The following is a 23,487-nucleotide window of genomic DNA, read 5'->3' on the forward strand; positions in this document are numbered from 1 at the left end:
TGGAACTGGGGAAAAGAGCGGGAACCGGGGCTTTATAGGAGGGGGGCGGGGTTACCGCCAAAAAGTTTCTAATATGTTGCAAAGTGTACTTTGCCCAGTGATTCTAGAGGTTTCCGAACAGCACTGCGCAGGCGCAGTAAAACCCATTTGTATGATTCGCAGAGACCACGAAGAAGAAAAACTGCTCTTTCAGAGAGTGTTGGATTCAGATTTTTTTGACCAGTGTCTGAATTGTGTATATAGTAACCCAGGGTACTGGATGCAGAGCATTCCACATATGGTCTCACATAGAGAAACAGTGCATGTAATGTGTAATACTTATCTTTATGGTTCCAAATTAAAGTGTTTCGTATCACTGTTATTTGTCACATTTCTTAGTTACATTCCTTAGATGATTACTTGCTAAATGATCTGCCTGTTACTATAGTTATTTCATACAAAGAAATACTTAGTATAAACTATTTTTAAAAAAATTGTACTACCTTGTCACTTTACAACTTGATTCAATCAGTTCATTTTCAATGTCAAAGAGGGTAGAGGGCAGATTGTATTCCAGTGGTGATGTCAATCTTTTCAAACGCAATAGACCGGAACAGAACTTGGCTCCCATCTCTTCTAGTTCACGTGTCCCAATCTGTAATCCCTATTCAGGAAAACATATATACTGAATGGGCAGCTTAGAGTAATCATATGCAATATATTTCATGTGTTGAAATACTGACTTATACTGTGTCTTTGGGAAAGACAAACTCCACTTGTGTGAGTCAGAGAAGTCACATGAAGAAGAACCAGAAGCTTCCTAAACTTTCTAAGATACTAGCACTATGCAGTCATACCTCTGCCACCAATTCAAAGTACAAGTGGAGGGAGAGACGAGATGCATGTGTCAATTTTGTTACTACTCACTCCATTCCCTCCATTATATTTTGACCTTCCTACACAGAGCAGGAAATAATGGATAAGGATTCTTCTGCTTTGATTAAACACACCTAGAATTCTTTTCATACAGGAAAGTCAGGGACATACAAGGTCTTGCTTTCTGTTTCAGATTTCTGGGAGTGAAGGAGGGAAATAATATTTCCATTGGGTTGACGTTCCCCATACAAACTACATGCCTTTGAAAAGGGCTTCATCTGGTGAGTTTATTTTTAAATCTGGGGACCTTTCCACTGAAACTCACCTGCCATCAAGGGACTTTTTACTACCAACAGTAATTTGGGAAATACAGCAGCCTTTGGCAGGATCAGTTTTGGCAGAAAATTAGTGCAGTGGCATAAACCTGAACAGAAACATGTTTTGGAATCTAGAAGGATATATAGATTACAGAGTGTGGCTCGTTCAGTTGAAGCATGTATAATTGCTCCCTTGGACAATACATATTTCAAATTCAAACAAAGTTAAGATGCTTTTTTGCTCTCAAACGTTTTTTGTTACCTTGTACTTCCCCTGATCACATCCACATAATGTGCTTTCCATTGTGTAACTCCTTTGAACACCTATTTCCCGCCAAACTACTACACGTGCTGTAGACTCTTTAGACTTTTCCACGACAAAACTGCAGCTGCTCATGCAGAATGCTGGGGCTGTTTGACTCAGAATCTTAGGAAGAGTCTATACGGAATAAGCATTGTAAAGGCAATTTGATTTTTAATAACACTTAACAGGCATAATTAATATAATTGCAACACTTATTTTAGCATATGAGAATATATAAGAACTAAATGTAAAGTTGTTTTGAAGTCTGCTCTCTCTCTATTTTTACATGCAAAAAAACAAATAAACCAATGAAAGAGAAAGAAAAAGGGGGGAAGGGAGTGGTGTAAAAAGCCATCTAACTACACCTGCTGTGCTGACTGGTATAAATTCAGCAGGACTCAGGAAATGGTCTTAAGTCTTCCATCACAGGCCATCTCAATAGCAATAACAAGTACATTTCTATACTGCTTATCAGTGCACTTAAGCACTCCCTAAGCGGTTTACAATGAATAAGCTAATTGCCCCCAACAAGCTGGGTACTCATTTTAGCGACTTCACAAGGATGCAAACTTGAGTCAAGCCTGAGCCTCTGGCTGGTATCAAACCCACCTTATACTTTGTGAATGAGTGGCTGCAGTACAGGCATTTAACCACTATGCCACCAGGACTCAATACTCATTCTCTTTAGCATACTCTACCCAAGAGGTTCAGCTTAAGAATCCTTTCCTAACTAGTTTTTTGCAATAATGATTTATAGAAATATTAAATAAAATAGTAATTCCCCTTTTGGAATTCACTTGCCATTCACTGCATTTTACCCCTGATGGAATGGCTGCAAATCATTCTCATACAAACACATCTATAAATTATCAGTTAATTTATCTGTTAATACATATTACTGTGATACTAAACTGAAATTAGAAAATCATCTTAAAATGGCAAGATTTTGTCAATTTAGCTCCTTTGGATTGCCCATTTCATTTTGTACTGATTATTATTTCTAACAAAATGTATCTGTTTACTATACATTCTAGAAAGCATGCATTTGATACATACCAGAAAGCATGGTGCAGGTTGATTCAAAACAAACGGTGCAAAGCAAATAAGAACAGCTTTATGTTTGTACCATTCTTTTTGAATCACCATGTATTTCTTTGTTAATTTGATTATGGGTATGATCATTTACCCTGACTATTCTATGGACGGTCCAGAGACTAACTAATCTTTCATATGATCAGTATCTTGAAGTATCATTATGACTTCCAAAATTATACTTTTACAGTGGCAGGTTACAAACCGCCATTAGGGACGTCCTGAGGACATCCCAGTTTGAAACAGGGGCGTCTCTTCTAGACGCCCCTTATCCTATCACGGACTCAGTCCGTACAAAATGGCGGTGCCCTGTTCATACGGGCACCGCCATTTTGATGTAGCGGACGCTCTGCGTCTGCACGTGGCACACCAGAAGAGATGCCGCGAGTGCGCCCTTTGGCACTCACGGCGCCTCTTCCGGGGCCTGAGAAGGAGCGCGATTTCCGCGCTCCTTCTCTGCAGCATCCGGGACCCGCGCCATTTAAAGGCTGCGGTTCCTGGATGCTGCAAGCGGAGGCAGAGCCAGAGCGCTGCTTCTCAGCGGTCTGTAATGCACCTATATGATACTATAAAATCAATCACTTTATTTGTAACATGCCTTTTCCCAAAGAGTGGAACAGATATGGTATTAACTACATTCTATGGATACAGAAATGGAACATAATATAAAATATGAAACAACAATTAAAACCAGATACACAACTAAACTATATCACATTAAACATAACATTGGTTGCATTTCCACCAATGTCATACAATGACCTCCTTCCTTGCCAACTGTCATCTTCTGGCCTGGAAGGAGTGAAAAGGCAGGCCCAACGCTATCGGGCCCAGCTTCGATTAGGAAGAAGAACTCTCCCTCCAGTCTATCTGCCTTGATCTAGGCCTCAGAGGGAGAGAGAGAAGAACTGCTGGACCTGATCCCTTTCCCCATCACCATTCCCTTCTCTTTTGTGTTGTGTCTTTTTAGATTGTAAGCCTGAGGGTAGGGAACTGTCTAATTAAAATAATAAGCCGCTCTGAAAGCCTTTGGGCTGAAGGGCGGGGTATAAATACCATAAATAAATAATTATGTGATTGAATGGGAGCACCTCAAATGCAGCATGTAATATGTCAGTAAAGCTATCACCAATCTGAGCACAAGATTCAGGAATCATACATATTACTACCAAACAGTTGGCACAATCTCTTGTTGAACATTTTAATTTCAAGGGCCACAGTTTTTCCAACATGGCTTTATTTCCAATAGAGAAATCCTGTGATGCAATCGTGTCTAAGAACAGGGGAAACTGCTTGATCTACAAACTTGACATCTTGACACTGTATAGCCTTAATTTAGAAGACAATACCACTCCAGATGCTGGGAATCCTGTAACTGCTACTGGATACTGCTAATATCTCCCATTCCAACTGACAATACTGAGGAAGGCAGTATTTGATGCTATTTATAAAAACCTATTTTCAATAATTTTATTAAACTTCAGTTTTATAGTATCCTTCTAGGATCCAGGTTCTATGTGTATGTGTGTGTTTGTGAGTGAGTAGTTGATACTTACGGAGAATGATCATTCTGACGAGACTGAAGGAACAGTCCACATAAATGGGTCAACTCAGTCAGGCAGGATCCTCCAATATTCCCAACCATAAAGTACATTGCTTCTAACCCCTCTTTCCCCAGTTTTGTTTCCTAGCCTCTTTAACTGATTATGTCATAAATCTTTCCCATATATATATATATATATATATATATATATAGGTGGGTAGGTTTGACTGTTCTTTCTTGGCAAGTATCAACTATTCATTCTCCGCGAGATTGAAGGTAAGATCCACACAAATGGGATATACCCAAGCCATCCATGACAGGGAAAGATAACTATTTCTTAGTAAGTACAGCCTGCAGTACAGTTCTACCAAAGGCTGCCTGACTTGATCTATATTTATCTATCTTATAGTGCCTTATAAAAGTGGATAGTTTTTCCACCCGGCAGCCTTACAAATATCCTGTATTGATACAGCAATATGGTATGCTGTTGTTGTTGCCATAGATCTTGTTGAACGAGCCCAAAGACATTTTGGTCTTGTTAGGCCTGCATTCTGTCTTAGTGCCTTATACAATGACTTTGTAGAAAAGTTGGATTAATTATCAAGATTAAGGCATCCTCCTCAAATTTGCACAGACTTTTATTAACAGACAAAGTTGCCAACTCTGATACATGATGAGCCAATGTTATGGCCACTAAAAAGAGGACTTTAAATGACACAGCTCTTAGTGTCTCAAAATAATAGGCCTCCCTCCAGTCCATCTGGTGCCATCCAGCAATGGAGGGAGACATACAGGCCCAGCTCCATTGGGCCTGGCCTAAGCTAAGAAGCAGAGCTCTCTGTCCAGTCCATCTGCCTTGGTCCAGGCCTTAGAGGGAGAGAAGAACTGCTGGACCTGATCCCTTTCCCACCACCATTCCCTTCTCTTTTTTTGTTGTGTCTTTTTAGATTGTAAGGCTGAGGGCAGGGAACACTTTCCATATGTTCACATAAATCCATTGTATAAATTTACATCTAGAATTTAATATAGTAATTGTTACTGAATGAGACAGTCCTTGATTTTCTAACCATCTCTGTTCAACCTTCAAGCAGCTAGTTTCAAATTCTTTGACCCTGGATAAGTAAATGTCTTCTCTCTGGTAACTGAAATGTTTCTCCAACTGACATTTTCAGCAGTCTTGGGAACCATGGCTTTCGAGGCCAGTACGGAGTGATAAGCACTACTTGGGCCTTCTCCAGCTAAACTTTCATCAACACTTTTTGATGGATTGGCAATGCTGGGAATGCATACAATAGAACCTTTCAGCCATCTTACTGTTACTGCATCCTGCATTGTGGCAGCTGGACTTCCATCTATTGAAATGTACCTTCTTAATCTGAAATTCTTGCCAGATGCAAATAGGTCAATTGAGAATTTTCCATAATGACTCTGCAACAGACTGAACACTTAATTCTATTCTCCTGGCAATACTGTATCCCTGCTCGAATAATCCACCGTTATATTCATGGCTCCTTGCAAATAATAAGCTGTCAATGTTTGTACATGCTTCTCTGCCCACACCAGGATTTTTGTGGAATATGTGAGTGTATCTCATCTTGATTGCACCAATATGCCTTCACTATGACACTGTCTGTGTAAATCTGCATATGTTGTTTTCCTATCTGGGGCCAAAAACGTAGCAATACTGACCTCACTGCTCTCATTTCCAGGTTTGTATGCTGAAGCCTCTCTGAAACCATCCATTGACCCTGTGCGTACTGATCCTCGCAGTGGGCCCCCCAAGTGTAAAGACTGTTTATCTCTTAGCCCTCAAAGGATTTTCCCATTCCTAGTCTAATAATTTTTTTTAACGTCAGGAATAGGAATTTCTAATTCCTGGTGTGTCATTAGCTGCATTACCACTGCCATTTTGCTATGATTTCTTTGTCCCATGTCTTGCAAAGTTGTTCTGCTGCACTTAAATTTAGTGTTTCCAAGTAACCCATTGAAATGCTCCATATCAAACAGCCTGTGTTTTACTATCCTCTCTGTATCTGAGTGTAGGTCAGTGTCCTCATCTGAAATAGTCTGTAATGGTATATTATGTGTATATGTTTTTACCCTGACATTATCATCATTTTCCAGATTTTCCATGTTTTTGTCTTTTGTTTTTTCGTATGGCTTACTGTCTCTGAATCTTTGTCTATATTCTGTTCTACATTTCCTCTACTTGAGCTATACACATCATTAGATGACACTTCATTAAAATCACGTGTTTCTCTGGCATTGCTAGTTTGACCTTGTGAGTTCTTTCTAGTCATCTGATTAATTATATTGATTAAATCATTTTTATCCACATTTGCTAAACTATTTATCATATTTGTGGTTTTTGATGAATTTCTGTAATCAATATTTTTTGTTCTATTGACACTGCATTCTAAATTCATTGTTCATTTAATGAATTTATGCCCATTTGAATCTATGCTCTTATTAAATATTGTAGCATAGGCGCGTTACAGACCGCCCCTTTGGGGTGGCCTGTAGGCGCACCTTTCCCGCCGGATCGGGGCCTCAGTGGCCAGAGCGGCAGCCGCTGAAGCCCCGATCCGCCGCTTTCTGGGCTGCGGGGAAGCGGCAAAAGGCCCCTTCCCCGCAGCCTGGAAAGGGGTGTCCTTGGGGCTTCAAGCCCCAAGGACACCCCACGGCGGCGGGGAGAACGAGAAAAGGGCCGTTTGGCCCCTTTCTCCTTTGGTCCACTGGGCGCAGCCGTCTAAAGGCTGCGCCCAGCGGACCAAACCAGGAAGGAGCTCCGAAACGGAGCTCCTTCCGGGGTTGCGGAAAGGGCGCCCTAGGCGCCCAGCCACGACCCCAATACGTCACAACCGCGCCACCTCGTTTGGAGGCGGCGTGGCCGTGACGTATCGACGGTGGCGGCCGTGTGGAACGGCCGCTGCCATTTTGTGCACACGCAGTGCGCACTAGGGTTAGGGTGGTGCAGAAGCACCGCCCCGCCTTAACCCTAGTACGCGCTGTGCACGTACTTTTCAGCCCGTGTGTAACGGGCCATAGTTAACAATATCACTTGATGAATTTCATCACCACTACATGTTGGAGTGTGATTTATTGTTTGGGTCCAAACACTGGATACAGTTGCCATACTGGCTTCCCCTTTATTATATTTACTACATAATTTATGTATTGGTTTGCTGAATCGCCGCTGCCTGCATCAATGAAACTTCCTGAGTCTTGCTTTTGCTGCTGGTTGTACTCCAGTGCGCTGTCCATCATTGTTTCTTTATAGCTTGTGTTTGAAGCTGATTGGTCAGTTCCCTTACTTTGACCCACCTTCACTTTGTGGGTCGAACTGTCATTTTCAAAATGGTGACCAGAAGTGGGTTTCATGTTTTTGTTCTCCATGCCTGCAGTACCAGTTAGAACCGATGACCCAGGTAGACATTTTACCTTTGCTGTATTCTTCTTTATTTTTCTGTTTTTATTTTATTGTATTTTACCTATTACAACTGGGTTTTCCCACTGCTGCAATGACCGGTTTTCTGACTCAGTCTTGCTGGACAAGAGAAAAATCTTTTTAGGTAGCGACTCTGTACTGTCTCAATAGCCTGTTGCACTTTTGGCTGAAGTACTATTTGTGTATGCTCTTCATGGACCTCACCCTCTATAGACTGCTTACTTGCAACTTTTGGGGTGTTAGAAAGCTTTGTCCTGCTTCTGACTGTCGTTTACATTTGTCCAGTATTAAAAAAACATCATCACCAACATTATCCTCTATACCTCTCTGTTTCTTATTTCCTTCGTGCATAACCATTCTTTCCCAAGGCAATGTATTGATTTTAAGCCTCGCCATATTCTAATTTCTGTAAATAAGTAATCTCTGTGGAGAGAAGGTTAGAAGCAAAAAACTTAATGGTGTAGAATGTTGGAGGATCCTACTTGACTGAGCTGGCATGAGGGGATTACCCATTTGTGTGGACTGTACCTTCAGTCTCATGGAGAATAAATGATGTCTGGCTATGTTGGATCAATCCAAAAACACCAGCAAAGTATATACTCCCTCACAGAGTTATGGTTCTTCCCTAAGTACTAATCAGTTTTCTTTGGGCATTACTCATCTGTGCAAAGAAACTGAGAACCAACTGAAATCAATGGGAGTGGTACAAAATATTGTAATGGTAGTATTTGTTAGCTTAAGTTTCTACAAAAGCACTACTGACTGGCAACTTACTGTTCAAGAAGTATCACAGGACAAAAACTAAACAGGAAATGAAAGTCTGTTGTGTCCTCCTATTAAATGTAACTCACCCGATAACTGAGGTCTTCTGCCAGATCACAAGAGGAAGCACTAGTATGCCACATTGTTTCCTTGATGCTGCAGCCATACATGAACACGTTTTTCTTACGAGAATGACCATGATAGTCACAAAAAACCTACAAGAAACAATATTTTCCAAAAAATTTAAGATAAATTATTACACATATCAAAAATGGAGATGAGACGTTTTCACAGTCCAGCTCATTAGAATATTATTTGCTCAATTTCTGTGATGCCTTTTCTTAGTTTGATCTACACATTTTCTTAAATAGGGTGTCAGATATCTGGCTCAGATGTAACAGTCCAACGTACAGTGGCCCATTGGTATCTGCTTGGGTTTGGTTCCAGGACCCTCCTTGGATACGAAAATTTGTGAATGCTCAAGTTCCACTGTATACAGTGGCACAGCAAAATGGTGCCATTTATATAAAATGGCAAAATCAAGGTTTGCTTTTGGAAATTTATATATTTTTAAAATATTTTTCAAACCATGGATGCTTGAATCTGTGGATAAAAAATCCATAGATAAAGAAGGGTGACTGTACTAAGATTTATCTACTTAAGGAAATTGTGCATGCTGATTGTGCATTCCTAGCTTTTACAAAGTTATCACAGTTTAAACCTTAGTTTCTTATGTCAGAATAAGGAATCCCTGGTTTAAGGCTCCCTGCTAAACCATCATTTCTTCATTCACATGTCAAGGAAACTCTGTTGTTGTTGTTTTTTAATTATAGCATTGCTAAAGAAGAGGAAAGATAGGCAGGAAGAGGATAAGCTGTAAATAAAATAAACAAACAAAACTGCAGACACACACTCAGCCAATCAAGCTGGGATCATGACATCTGTAGTTGCTCAAAGTAAATTGTGGTTTAAAGTGGGAGATGGAACTATTAGAGAAATATTAATCAATTTACCCCGCCCTTCAGCCCTAAAGGCTATAAATGAAATGGAATAGCACTATTAATCTTTTTTAAATGTTATTTCATATAATAATAGAATTTTCAATGAATAAATCCTGAGGAAGAAAATTTAACAACACTAAACATTTCCCTAGTGTCTCAAAAGTGTTTAAAAACAAAACAACCTTCTCATTTGCATTTTTTTTTAAAAAAAAATGAATGCAGGACAAACTTGACCTAGAAAACACACCCATTTCTTTGGTTACTTTGTTTGCCCATCAACACATGGGGCAGAGATGTTGTTATCCAAAAGTATGTCTGAGTCATGGGGAATAAACCCTGCCTGCCATCCACCACTCAAATTCCATGCTTTCCAAGGAGAATTCCAATGCCAATTGGAGTTGTCACAAGATGGCAGTACATAAAAAGAGTTTTAATAGGAGCCAAGTTGAAGAAAAGGAACCATCTTTGTACAGTCAGGCCTCCTCATAGGCAGGCTTGCCTTCCACAGCTTTGAGCTTATGCAGAAGGCCAGCCCCGGCAAAAGTAATGGGGCGTGTAGCCACGCCACCACAAGCACATGCCCTATTATTTTCTATGGGGCTTGAGCATACACTCTTTTCCCCATACAATGGGGGGGGGGGGGCGAACAGATCCCCAGCATATGGGGAGGGCAGACTGTATTTCAATCAGTCATAACATAGCACTCTTCCAATTAAAGCTACTACTTTCCTCACAGGAACAATTACATCTGTCTGTGGTTCTAATATAGTGGTCATTTTTAATTTTTCACAATACAATTTGCTAGGATAATGTGTAGATACTTCTGAAAATATGCCTGTTACGTTTAAGTACACAAAGATCTATCAAAAGTAATAGCATTTTACAAATTAATAGCATTTTTATACAAAGACAGCATGTCTTCAGCTGAATTAAATTGTGTGAGCACACACACACACACACTTACCAGTGGCAAACGTTTTATAGCAGCCAAATACTGGAGCAGTCCTTTGGCGTGATAAATTGTGGGATGCAGATCTGCATTTGGATTTTGCCATTGTCTATTCAAATCTTCCCCACTTAAAGAACAACGATGACTAAAAGGGAAATATAATTCCAGTAAAATCTTGTTTTGCCAAATAAAAATGTTTTCCTCCCCAAGTAATGTTATGTTCATAACTTTTGTGGGTGTTAGAAGTTGCACTGCAATCTTATTAAGAAAAAGGAGTTATTTTAAGTCTTGTTCTTAGTTGTTCAATAAAAATAAATGTCTGTTAAACAGAAGTAAGATGCTGAAAAGATATATCTTGCCTATCCCCCAATCTGATTTCAACCTGCTGTGAAAGAAAAACCATACCTCCCCTGCCCCCACTCAGTTTTTATGTTTCAGTCAGATGTAGTTTTTATTTTCAGAAGAGCCAATGGTTCTCAGCTTTCTACCAAATTTATGTTAATTTTAGCCAAGTTTGTTCATTATAGTTGAAGTGATATTTAAGAATATGCTAATCTGTTGTAAGGAAAAATGCACAACAGATTTGATTAGTCTTGTTTTAACTATTACATTAGTGTCAGATTTAGTTAGGTTTACAGTAAACACTACAAAATAAATAAAATCTGTTCCTAACATAATGTTGATTCATTTCAATGGGTCTACTCTTAGCACAACTAAGTTTAGATCCAACCTACGATTTTAAATTCTGCCAAGCACACAGGCATTCCCAAAATTTTAGAATTAGCAATGTATCTAGCTCCTTAAAGCCCCATTCAACATATAATAGTTTTCAAGTCTTCAAATACTGAGTGCACAACAGGTACTCATTCATATCACTGTAAACTTAGCAGTAGTACAGCAGATAAGATGTACAAAAATACTTATCCAGGAGAAGAAAATTTCAAAACTATGATTTTTTTTTAAAGTTAGCAAGACATATTAATGTAAATCATGGTAGTACAAGAGATAGTAATCCATTAAATATACACATAATAATAAACACAATACATACAGCTCTAGTCTAGATCAAGGGAAGTAATAGTGCCACTGTATTCTGCTTGGGTCAGGCCCCACCTGGAATACTGTGTCCAGTTCTGGGCACCACAATTCAAAAAGGATGTTGAGAAACTGGAGCGTGTCCAAAGGAGGGTGATTAAAATGGTGAAGGGCCTGGAAACCATGCCCTATGAGAAACAACTTAGGGAGCTGGGGATGTTTAGCCTGGAGAAGAGAAGGTTAAGAGGTGATATGATAGCCCTGTTTAAATATTTGAAGGGATGTCATATTGAGGAGGGAGCAAGCTTGTTTTCTGCTGCTCCAAAGAACAAGACCCAGAACAATGGATACAAGTTACAGGTGAAGAGATTTCACCTCAACATTAAGGGGGGACTTCCTGACAGTAAGGGCTGTTTGACAGTGAAACACACTCCCTCGGAGTGTAGTGAAGTCTCCTTCCCTGGAGGTTTTTAAACAAAGGCTTGATGGCCATCTGTCGGGGATGCTTTGATTGAGAGTTACTGCATGGCAGGGGGTTGGACTGGATGGCCCTTGTGGTCTCTTTCAACTCTACGATTCTATGATTCTATGTTCAGGAATAGAAAGGCAGTCAGTCTGCTCCAGACTGAAGGAGCCTCACAGGGTTTAGGAGTGTTCATATAGTACTAACCCTGCTATTGTTTTTACTTAAAAACTTACTTTCCATTGATGACACCATCAGGATTAAGCATTGGTACAATTTTAAAAATATAGGATTCTCGTAAACTCTGGGCAGAAGGATTATTACTCATGAGATATTCCAATGTTCCCTTCATAACCCAGCTTGCATTAGTTTCTCCAGGATGTACACGAGCAGATAAGAAAATATAAGGACGGTTTCCTAAATTGAACACAAACAAAATGGTATTATACAATGAACCACTCATCATAGCAATCTGCTTATTATTAATTCAAAAACAAGAAATTAAATGTAAAACATAGTCATTTCAGTAATTTCTAACCACATTATTTACAGTTATGCAGTTTATGAATATTGTGAGCTTGATTCATCCAGTCTTTTAACAAAGCCATTTTACAAAGACTAGAAGCTGCTTCAAATCTCAGTTTGGGAATAAAAGGTAAAAGGTAAAGGTTTTTCCCCTCTGACAAGTTTGCCTAGTCATGTCCGACTGTAGGGGGCAGTGCTCATCTCTGTTACTATGCCAAAGGACCGAGCATTGTCAAAGACAAGTTTGTGGTCATGTGCTCAGCATGTCTGTACAGAATGCTGTTACCTTCCATTGAAGTGACACCTATTGATCTACTTGCATTGTACATGCTTTTGAACTACTAGGCTGGCAGAAGCTGGGACTAGTGATGGGAGCTCACTCCATCACACAGCACTTGAGTCTTGAACAGCCAACCCTGCGATCGTCAGAGTCAGCATCTTAAAAAAAATAAAGTCTTTAAGAAAAAAGCAGCTTGGGATGGATTGCTAGAGGGGAATCTGTAGTATGCCTTTTCAATTTAGTGTGGCCACAACAGGATGCAGCTGGGTTTTTCCTTTTAACTTCCCCTCTCACTGACACCATATGAGGAATGAATTAGGATAGGTTAAGGCTCAGCTTTGGGAGGAAGGGTATCAAGGAACTAGATGTGCTTAAGAACACTCAGTCAACCAAAGAACCACCATCAGGATAGCAATGACCTATGTACAGGGCTTCCTTTTCCACACACAGAAAGAGAGGTTTGAGCATAAAAAAGAAACTCCATAATACATTATAGCCCAGTATGCCTTCCCAGGACCCAATGACTTCGAATTATCCCATCAAGAAAAAATAAAACAACTCTCACCCAGTGACAGGAATGGGGCCTAAAATACCTACTTCTAGGGGATGTACTCACTATATTTACATAATATAACTCTTGGTGTGTGCACCCACACAGGATTGGAAAAAAAAGTACCTTCATAGGGAAGCCAAAAATACAGATTTTTCATTTGATATTATTTTAATATAATCACAGCAAAGAAGAGGAAAAGGTTATACTTACTGAATTGACAAATATGTTCATAGTAATTTGATTCTGGCATGGCTGTTACAGTTACTATAGGACAGCTGTTTCCTGACAGGGTCTCACACAAGGTATCTTGTCGAAAATATATCTGCTGAGGATTATGTGTTGATTCTAATTTTTGGAGATGCATCTTCATCACAAAAAGAATGAGACAGTAAATGTACTTCCATGGCTTGGTATATCTTTTACTTGTAGCTCAACACCTTTCATTTTCAGAACTTTAATTATTATTTTTTAAAAAAACTGTTTAAAAATACTGAGTAACATTCTTACACTGATTCATTCTAACTTTTTTGTGTATTGTTTTGGATTGTTTTTCACTTTTAAACACATCTTCTTTGCTACATGTAACCACCAGGACCCAGAGAGACAAGGGAAGCCCTCTTGAGTAGGTCATTCTTTCTGTGCCTTACAGGGAGACTATGCAAAACCTCTTCGAAATAAATCTTGCCAAGAAAACTCTAGGATAGGGTTGCCAAAAGTCAGAGTAAATCTGAAGGCACATAACAATAACAGCAGTTATAATTTTGTGTGTGTGCCTTTGAGTCATTTCTGAATTATGACGACTCTAAGGCAACCCTATCACAGCATTTTCTTGGCAACATTTGTTCAGAGTGGATTTGCCCTTGCCATCATCTGAGGCTGTGAGTATGTGACTGGCCCAAGGTCATCCAATGAGTTTTCATGGTCTAGGAGGGATTTACATATTTATAAAATTACTACCCTGCCTTTCTGCTCCCAAAGATGCTCAAGGCAGCTAACAATGCGAAGATACAAGATTCACGTAACATATTGAGTAAAACGTAACATAAAGGTCAATCAACTGAAAACACAATTACAAATACAACACTGATGGACAACATTGGCTGCATATTATAAAACATAGGTTGGATTAGCATTGTCCTACTAAAATTATAAGGGTCCTTTTGGTTCACTGAACAGAGTGAGGTCCACACGTGGTCCAATCAGAAGCAAATTCTGATGACCTCTCTTCTTTCTGCAGCTCTCCATGCTACCTATCGGATGGCTTCCCTGAGTCTCTCAAACGGCTCTTTAATAGGTGTGTGCATGGGGAGCTGCAAGTGAAAAGAGGAATTATTTTCCCACTCCTCCAGTAGGGACTTCCCATGTGTGCAGCTCTGCTCACAGGCAGCCTAGATATAAGAAGACATGTTCTACTGCATTCTAAACAGTTCAGCCAGAACATTTCTTCTTCAGATTTGTTTTCAAAAAATTTCTAACACTTATTAATATAACTGTAAGTGGCCAGTTTCACTTGGCATTTACAAAGTGTCACTTCTAGTTTGAAAACTGTGTTGTAGAGTGCAAAATAAAAATACTACATTTTCTGATTTTATATCCAATTTATATGATACATACTGTACACATAATAACAAATATTAAGAACTATATAGTCTACACTTGCAAAACCTTGACTTACTAGACCTGATAGTGTTAAACCTAATGCTGATGTTTTATAGCATTTGTTACCATGGCCCACTGATTTAATTTCCTCAACTTTTAGTTATTTTTTTAATAAAACTGTTTTAATGTTAAAATAAATCATACACAGAAGCAAGTTACCATGAACCTATTCAAGTGAAAATTAACTCACCATTAAAGCTGAGTAAGTATATGGATAATGGTAAGCAAAGTAACAAACATCGTCCTTATGTTGGAAGGTGATTGTGAAGGTAATTGTATAGTAGGATTTTCCCTTCTGGCCTCCGGCTGCAATTGAGCTTCTTGAAAAGTGATTCCTAGAAACAAAATGTCAACTTTAGTTTAAAGATGCAGTGACCGTTATTTCTACCATTGCATGTAAATAAACTAAAGACACCCATCACTTCTTCAAACACTACTTCTAATAAAAACTAATAAAAGTCGGGGGGGGGGTTAATTTCTTTTATAGGTTTTTGTAGAACAGGTTTTTACAATATTCAGGGCTGCAGCAAAAAGAGAAGACTGCACCTTCCCTAATTCTGGATTATCCAGTTCCACCAGTGCATGCCTAGTGTTACATATGGCTCCCTGACAGTAAATTTCAAGTTAATTTTTGTAGTGTATTCAATATTTGATTTAAATACTATACAACTTACTTATAGTAACAAATGTCTGTTCCCACACGAATCCACCAGGGTCGTCCACTTAGTGCCTCTTGAACAGAGTACATGAGGGGCTGCATACCTTCCAGAAAAATATATTAGACAGCTGTATTTGTCCAGTGAAGAATTATATATTATAGAAATGATTCTGCATTTTGAATATACTATGATACAGCATCAGTTAAGGTTATTACTTTGATTACTGATATTATTATAAATTAAATAGCAATTCATTGTTTCAAGGTTCTTTTGCATTGTTTCTAACTTCGTATATGATAAGCGATTGAAAGCAATGATTGCATTTTAATATCATGTTTTTGATCCTCAAAAGCAATGAGGATAATAAACAATCAGCACTGAACATTGCTATTGTTAGCAAGGTATGATTTGGAGGACTAAGAACAAGTGTTTGCTTTTTCTGCTCTCTTGTGCTCCACAAGCAATAGTTTACAATTGGGGATACTGTGGCTTGATTGAGCTTACCAAACTAGCACTGCAGACTAGCATCAGACTAGGAATTGCAATATTTATTCATGGCATTTGCTTAAACCAAATTAGTTTGATTCATTAAGTGAACCACTTGAGGGAAGGTGAGAAGGCATATGTGCACATGACTGATACTAATCTTTTAAAGCAAAGGAGCAGGATATACAAGCTGTGTATGCTTTCAATGTCACTTTCGTGGCCCACAGTCCTCCAAACCACTCTGCATCACCAAATTTCAGCAGCAAATTGGAAATTCTCCTTTAAAACTAAAACGCAATGCTCTTTTTAAGATTGCAGAGGAGCTGCTGCAATTCAAGGCAAGCCTTAAAAACACCAGCATTAAATGCCATTCTCCCTTTGCTGTGAAATTTTGGCACTGCAACAACAGCAGAAATGGAGCTGTGAAGATTTATTGGATCTGTTTAAGTTGTTGACCCCATTTTATATTATGCTTTGGAGAACTGGGTAACATCTGAATGCAGTCAACATGTTTCCATGCTAGGTTTTCCTTTTCTTATTATCAACTGCTTAGAAATCTGTGCAACTCTTATTCTTGCTCAGCATTTTTTTAAAAAATTGGAATATTTTTGCTATACTCACTCTTCTATTCTGTAATCTGTTGGTTATCTTGGTGTTACATAATTTATATAATGTAATTATTAGTAGTGGTAGGCCAACAATCAAAACTCAAAATGACTAGTGCAAATTCTAGTTGCTTAAGCAGGCTTTGTTACCTACTCATTTTATATATGGCATACTGTGCATGATGGTCATAGTGGTGGTAGGCAATTCTCACATTTTGATAAAATGTCCTGTTTTTCATACAAGAAAGAAAGGAATAAAGAGTTAAATGTGTTGCCTTCAGTTCATTTACTTGTCCTGTTCATTATTGACTTGAAGAATTCCTAAAGAATGCAGTTATAGAAAAAGTCAATTAAGAACCCACTAGAGAAAGGCTGTTGATTTTAAGAGTCACAAGCCCTATTGTAGATTGATATTTCTCAGGGGATGGGATCTAAAAGCATTCAAAATTCCTTGCCCATGTGATTAAGAAAAAAAGTTTGAAGGATTCATAGATCTGAATAATTCCTTGTACTTTCTAAGTTATTTTTTTCAATACAAAAGGAAAACAGGTCTTACCATAATTAAACTGACTGTTTGTCTTTTCACAGTTGATTATATTAAATCGGTAAGCAATGCTTGTCCGCATTCCGCTGACTTCAAAGTAAAACCACTGGTGATAATGATTACTGTTTATATCAGAGTTCAGAATGAGATCATATTCATTTCTAAAAATGAATACAAAGAAAAGAGTCTTAAAATTAACAGCATCTACAGTGCAATGATAGGATAAATAACAACAATATCTTACTTTCTGATCTGAATAACTTTCCGTAAATTTCCGGACTCAAATCTGGAGTTAAACTTCAAAACATCTCCTTCATCTGGCACTGGATAACTTAAGAAATAAAATTACAAGGAAAGTAAGGTTATATTTGGGAAGTCATTTAATTCTAATATAATACCACACTCAGTACACATAATAACTGGTGATGGAAAAAATATGCAATGTATTCCATTGACGGCTATAAATGTCACTTATAGTCATCCTTTCTATTACTTAATTATTAAACTGCTTTACATTCTAGGAATGGTTCCCCAACACATAGTTAATATTTATTAAATTTGTTTTAAATATAAATGAGTGAAAAAAGTAGAGCAGGCAGAATCTTTCTAAGTTGCTTATCAGTATAGTTATTCTAGGATAAAGCATCACAGAATGCTCACTTACAATAAAATATGAATAATAAAAATTTATTTTCCCTGAATAATTTTTCTTTCCCTTTTTTGTCTCAAAAGTTGAACAAACATATTGCTGGTTTATGTTTAATAAGGTTTAATTGTCAATAAACACAAAACAATTTTTAAAAGATTACTTTAAGTAATTATGTACAGTATTTATTTATTCAATTGATTTAATTTATATCCTTCAAGCAAATAAGACCCAAGGTGGCTCATGCATGAATCAAAGCAAGATACATGCATGAAAAATTGATAATAAACAGATTTCAAGAAGAATTTTAAAAACTACCATATTAAAATCAATACTTTATGAGAATATAAAATTGTAAAAACCGTGACAAGAACAATAAAAATTACAGCACACTAAAGAGGTTTCTACATAACCTCTTACCAAATGTTTGATATGGATCTGGTCAAAATTTATCTATGATTGCCTCAAGCTGAAATTGACAGGGTTTTTGAAAGCATTCACGCAGTATAGAAAACCAGTGGACTATCACATCCTCACTTACTCATCACGTTTTAAAAATTATGTACTCTATGTACAAAATACCTCTGTAAAAGAGAAGAAGAATGGGCACTGTGAAACCTACCTGATATTATCAAGGTCATAAACAACTCTGTCTATAATATCATTAGGATGGATTAGCCTTTCGATGTCTTGGTTAATTTTTGTCCTGTAAAAATAGAGTTCTCGTGTCATTTTCCCAGCTGTTAGAACAGTGTAGTTATCACCTATCAAACTTAAGTCATATGGAAAGCAAAAAGACATTGACCTTCAAAGCGTGGTTTCTACTTTTGCATATTATCCTGTTTACTGCTTATGTTTAAGCATGGAGAAAAATGAGCTCTTGTATTCAAGGCATTAAGGTTTTTAAAAAAGTATTCTTTACATTACTAGTAAAGAAGAATCTTTTCCTTTCAATATGTCTAGTTTGCATTAGTAATCATTTTTTCAAGTGTTGTTAGTAACTAACACTAGTAAAGATTTGAAAGCAAGTTATGTTAGCAATTAACACAATTATAGCTGTAGAGAGAGGTTAAAAAGTTTCAGAAACTATTATTGTGCAGTGATTGGGTTAGTGTGAGAGCCTCTCACCTCTAAGAAATGTCATTGTAAATATTATGAACATACGTCCCAGTAAGTACATAGAATTCCCCCACTCCCAAGCATACATGAGTGCATGGAAACATAGCGTTTTATACAAGCATATTATCTCTGCAGGACAGAAGCTTAACTGGCTCCATTGGCTCTAGGGCTGATAGTGTCAAATGGCTCTCTGCATGTCGAAGAATAGCTTTATATGGAATATGTGCTCAGAACTATTCAGAAAAGATATAGGAAAAGTATGGTTAGCACACAAAATAATAGATTTTTAAAAATTAAATTTTAAAAAACTATATAGTGAACAAGAAAAAAGAAACTGCAAACACAGATTAATTCTCTTTGGGATATTGGGAAAACTGGCTCATGCTGCAAGAACTGTATTTGACTAAGGGTCTTTCTTGCAATACTTCTGAGAAATAATTAATGCAATTTGAAGGATCAGACCTTCATCTAAAACAGTCTGTGAAATATGCAGTTAAAACTGTAACACACAAACCCATCTCTGAAAGCAGAAAATGTAGGTTTTAAAGGTACAGGTATCAGAGAAAGGTCTTTCTAAGTGTAAAATTTGATTTGTCCAAAATGGGTGACTTCCAATGTGTAACAGAATGACTTCCACTTCTCCCATCCTCAACCTTGGTGCTACAGAGGAGATAAATCAGTGAACAGAGGCTATAAGGGGGAGGTGGGATCCATTTTGCTAGGAGTGCCTGCTCTGATGGCAGGTGGATGCAATTGGATACAACTCACTGGACACAATCCATATTGATTTGCACGTTTATACTGAACCAGTTCTGAATCAGAGTTCTCAAAGTTACTGAGTGTATGAAATGGGTTGCACACATAACAGATATTTATGATGAATGTAAGACTGGCCCTCTTGAAGTCTGGCATTACTATAATGTATGCAATTTCCTCTGGTAATAATCAAGGGTGGAGTTCTGCTTCACAACAGTGTAATCTTTGGTGTACTCATGTTCTCATTTTAAATATGGAAATAAAAGTACCAGTACAAAAATGCTAAACTTACTGGATCAAGACATTTAATAGTAGCATGGTGTGTTATTAACAAAGGAAAGCTGGAGGGCAGGATGGTAGCAACCTGAATGTTTTGCTAAAATCAAATTATTAGCATGTGAATCAGTAATTATTTATCATGTATCTACACAGTACAATGGGACTCTGGGCTATATGACGGTTCAGTGTATAAGCATAAGCTTTAGCAATAGTTCACGTTAAACATTAAAATAATTCCATGTATGTGTGTGCTCTAATACTAGGAAAGGGAAACAGATTTTGGTAGAGAAATGAGAAACAACAACAACAAAACCCCATTAATAACTAGAAAGTAGTTGGATTTTCTGCCCTAACAATTTGGAATAAGAAGTTCAAGGAAACTGCACACACCCATTCACTGCCAACTATTGCCAAAAAGGAGTTCAAGAAACCCCGATGTTATGAAGGAGAAATATCCAATATTTCTTTCACATACATCAGAGTTCGCATGTGACTGCCAGCCATTCTCTTCTTCCTTGTGGAAGAAAAGGAATAAAGTTTGAGGTTACATTTTGTAAATTCTAAGACGCCTATGCTTTTCTAATGATGGTGGTGGTGGTGGGTGATGATGATGATGATGATGATGATTTTCAGCATTAATATAATTCATCAGAGTGTTCAAAGAGATATTCATACATAATCTCAGTAATCTATATAACATTCCCATTCAAATTATTATAATCCCAGTTTGCAGATGGTGGAACCAATATTAATAGATTGCTCAAGATCACCTTGGGATTTCATGACAGGGAAGAAATCTGAATTGGGGACTAATGCAGTCTTATCCATGACATCAAATAATGGTCTCCCCTGATTTATGTATTACAATTTCACATTCTATTTTTTAAAAAATTAGTACCCAGAATATCATATTTCAATTTCTCAGTGGACATCATTATTTAAATGTTAAGTTCCATCATATGTAGACACAAATCTCCAGACGCAACAGAATTCAGCATTCCCAAAATATCCTCTCACATTAACTAACAACAATAGCCATACAAATTCTTCCTTATTGACAATAAGACAGTGAGCTGGGTTTAGAGTTCTATGGGAGGATTTTCATTCCTGGAATGGGGCACTTTCAGGTCATGGCTTCTCCTGCCCTCTGCAAATCCTCCAGGTTTTGCAAGGTATGGTGCAGAGGGGCGCACAAAAAAAAAAAAATCAATTGAACATGAAAAGTGCCCCCACAACATTTCTATTTATACAAACTCAGATCCTTACATTCATGAAAGGCCCCAATCTAATCTTTAATTAATTTAACCTTTTAAATTTAACTTTAAACTTGAACATGATAGTAATACTCACCTTTGCACTCCATAAGGTCTTTCAAGAATAGGTTCTTTATATGGAGGTGGAATATGTCCAAAATAATCAGGATAAGCCACTTCTGAATATTCAGGAACAGACTTTGTATTTTTCACTATCTCAATATAAAGTTCTGGGTCATGGAGTTGCAATGTATCAGGCACTTCAGGCACTGCTTGGTCTCCCACAGAAACTGAGCAGGAAATGTCCTCCTCTTCTGGATCAGGTCCAGAACAACATAGCGTTCCCAGCTGGACAGATCTTCCCTCAAATAAAACACCTCCACAAGATGAGACATGCTGACAAGATTTATTACAGGTATTTTCACTAAGGCTAGTTTTACATTCTTTTTTGGTCATGGCCCTCGTAGTGTAAGATTGTTCATTTTTGGAAGTGTTTTGCAAAGAAATTCTGTCAAAATCTTTAATTATTTCGTGGTTTAGGCACTGGCATGATGGAAGTAAATTCATTTGATCACCTTGGAGCTGCAGAGTGTCCATGCTATTATCATTCTTTACCAAACCCAAAAACATTGGTCTTTTTTTACAGTCCTCTGTTTGTAGAGGATAACTCTCTTTCACAGGAATTTCTATTCCATGATTTGCTGGGGACTGCTCCACTCCAGCAGTAGGAACAACAATAGGCCCTCCTTGTGTTATATTAGTTGAAAGAGGCTTTGGTTCCTTGGAAACCAGGTCACATTCCTTAACATAAAGACAGGGAAATGAAAAAAGTGGATGGTTAAGATATCATAAAGGGGAAGCTTTTCCAGGCAAAAGCATATACCTATAAGGGAAGTAAGGCAAGGAGAAAAGGGAGTCAACTGCTTGTGAGCCGGTCTGAAAGAAAATGTGTGAATAATGGGAAGAAATGTAGTTGGAGGTGAATAGCCTTCACACTGATGCAGATACTGACAGACAGCCATGTTATAAAAACAGCCTTGCTGGACTAAATTAATATCCATTCTTACTCTACCACCTGGTCTGCAACAGCAACCTGTGGGGCCAGGGATGGAAAAACATGGAACCATTGTCCAAATATGAGCTTCCAGGATTCAGTCCAGTCCCCTAGACTCAGGCCATACCTATCACCAGGCCTGGTGCAGGTAAAATGATATGATTTACACCATCCTGGCCTGTTTCCCAACTATAAAGCTGATGGAAGGAACATTCAAAAGATGAAGAAGGAGAATGCTTCAGTGTATTTTTTCTCTCTTTGGATATGGAACAATAAAAAGCTATTCACTCAAGGTATCTGAAATTGTCTACCTACTACTTTAATAAAGATCATGACAAGTTTCAACCAAGGAATACTGACAGAAGATCTAAACTACCCCTGCATTAGAAAACTGCAAAGTAGGCAAGAACATGATAGTAACATTTTTTATTTCAATCAAAGTCATATATTTGCAATTGAAAAATATATGGCGGTTCCCTTTAACTAATATAATTAATAAACATTAACTATGAATTTGTCTAATCCTTTCAAAAAGCCACCACATACCATGGTCATGAACTGCATAAATTCTTCTTTCCATGCTAAATGAAATTTACTGGGTAACATTAAGGGGCAAAACAGTCTGCCCCGACAGAGCGGCTCCGTGCTGCCCCTGGGAGCACCAGACTGCAGCAACCACACACCACGGCCCCGATCCAACACTCTGCCAGTCCAAAAAGGGCCGACAAAATGCCACTCCTAGTTAAAGCAACAAAAAGCCGCCCTTGCCACCACCGCCACAGCTCTTAAAGTTTTTTTGGCACAGTGCATCTGAATGCTATGCCAAGGACATGCCCTTTCACCGCTCACCATGCGGTTAGGTGTGTGGTGTGATGCTAGTGTTGGGGTATGTGAGTGCCACACCCCCACTCTGCCCCGAGGCTGGTGTTAAATGCCAATCTGTTTAGCCCCCACATTCTAATTTTATGAAAAGCAAATAGAAATCCTCTCTTCATTAACTCATGAACATAAAAATCTTTTTCATGTCTCCCCTTCCACCACGTTTTTCTACACTAACAAAACCTGAACCTTATTTGTAGCAGTGGTACTCCAAATATTAAAAAATGCCTTACTCATTCATTGATTTATTTAGGACAATTATATTCCACAAGTCTTCCACCATGGAAGTCCACCATTATATTTCACATTTCATCTACTGGGGAACTCAACACCTAAATCCAACCATAGTCCCAACTAGAATAGATCTATTAAATCAATGGAAACTTGATAAATCAATATTTATGTAAGTTCCATGAATTCA

The 23,487-nt window shown here is 38.0% G+C and overlaps 1 protein-coding gene across 6 annotated transcripts in view; it reads right to left on the reverse strand.

The window, feature by feature from the left end:
• Positions 1–23,487, reverse strand: part of AGTPBP1 (ATP/GTP binding carboxypeptidase 1) — a 104,894-nt gene that overhangs the window by 24,353 nt on the left and 57,054 nt on the right. For 5 of the 6 annotated variants that reach the window (XM_089494543.1, XM_089494541.1, XM_089494540.1 and 2 more), the window contains 13 exons: positions 21,231–21,934; positions 20,356–20,394; positions 18,349–18,432; positions 17,325–17,411; positions 17,093–17,241; positions 15,461–15,548; positions 14,977–15,121; positions 13,338–13,491; positions 12,006–12,186; positions 10,287–10,416; positions 8,411–8,536; positions 1,435–1,611; positions 483–643 (listed from right to left, as the gene is read on the reverse strand). In XM_089494543.1, coding sequence (XP_089350669.1) covers positions 483–643; positions 1,435–1,611; positions 8,411–8,536; positions 10,287–10,416; positions 12,006–12,186; positions 13,338–13,491; positions 14,977–15,121; positions 15,461–15,548; positions 17,093–17,241; positions 17,325–17,411; positions 18,349–18,432; positions 20,356–20,394; positions 21,231–21,934 — 2,225 coding nt within the window. The remainder of the gene's footprint in view (positions 1–482; positions 644–1,434; positions 1,612–8,410; positions 8,537–10,286; positions 10,417–12,005; positions 12,187–13,337; positions 13,492–14,976; positions 15,122–15,460; positions 15,549–17,092; positions 17,242–17,324; positions 17,412–18,348; positions 18,433–20,355; positions 20,395–21,230; positions 21,935–23,487) is intronic. The other variant, XM_089494542.1, reaches the window with a different exon arrangement.

The sequence above is a fragment of the Sceloporus occidentalis genome, unplaced genomic scaffold, assembly GCF_023333645.1.
Source record: "Sceloporus occidentalis isolate IW3139 unplaced genomic scaffold, rSceOcc1.0.p SCAF_73, whole genome shotgun sequence".
NCBI lineage: Eukaryota > Metazoa > Chordata > Lepidosauria > Squamata > Phrynosomatidae > Sceloporus > Sceloporus occidentalis.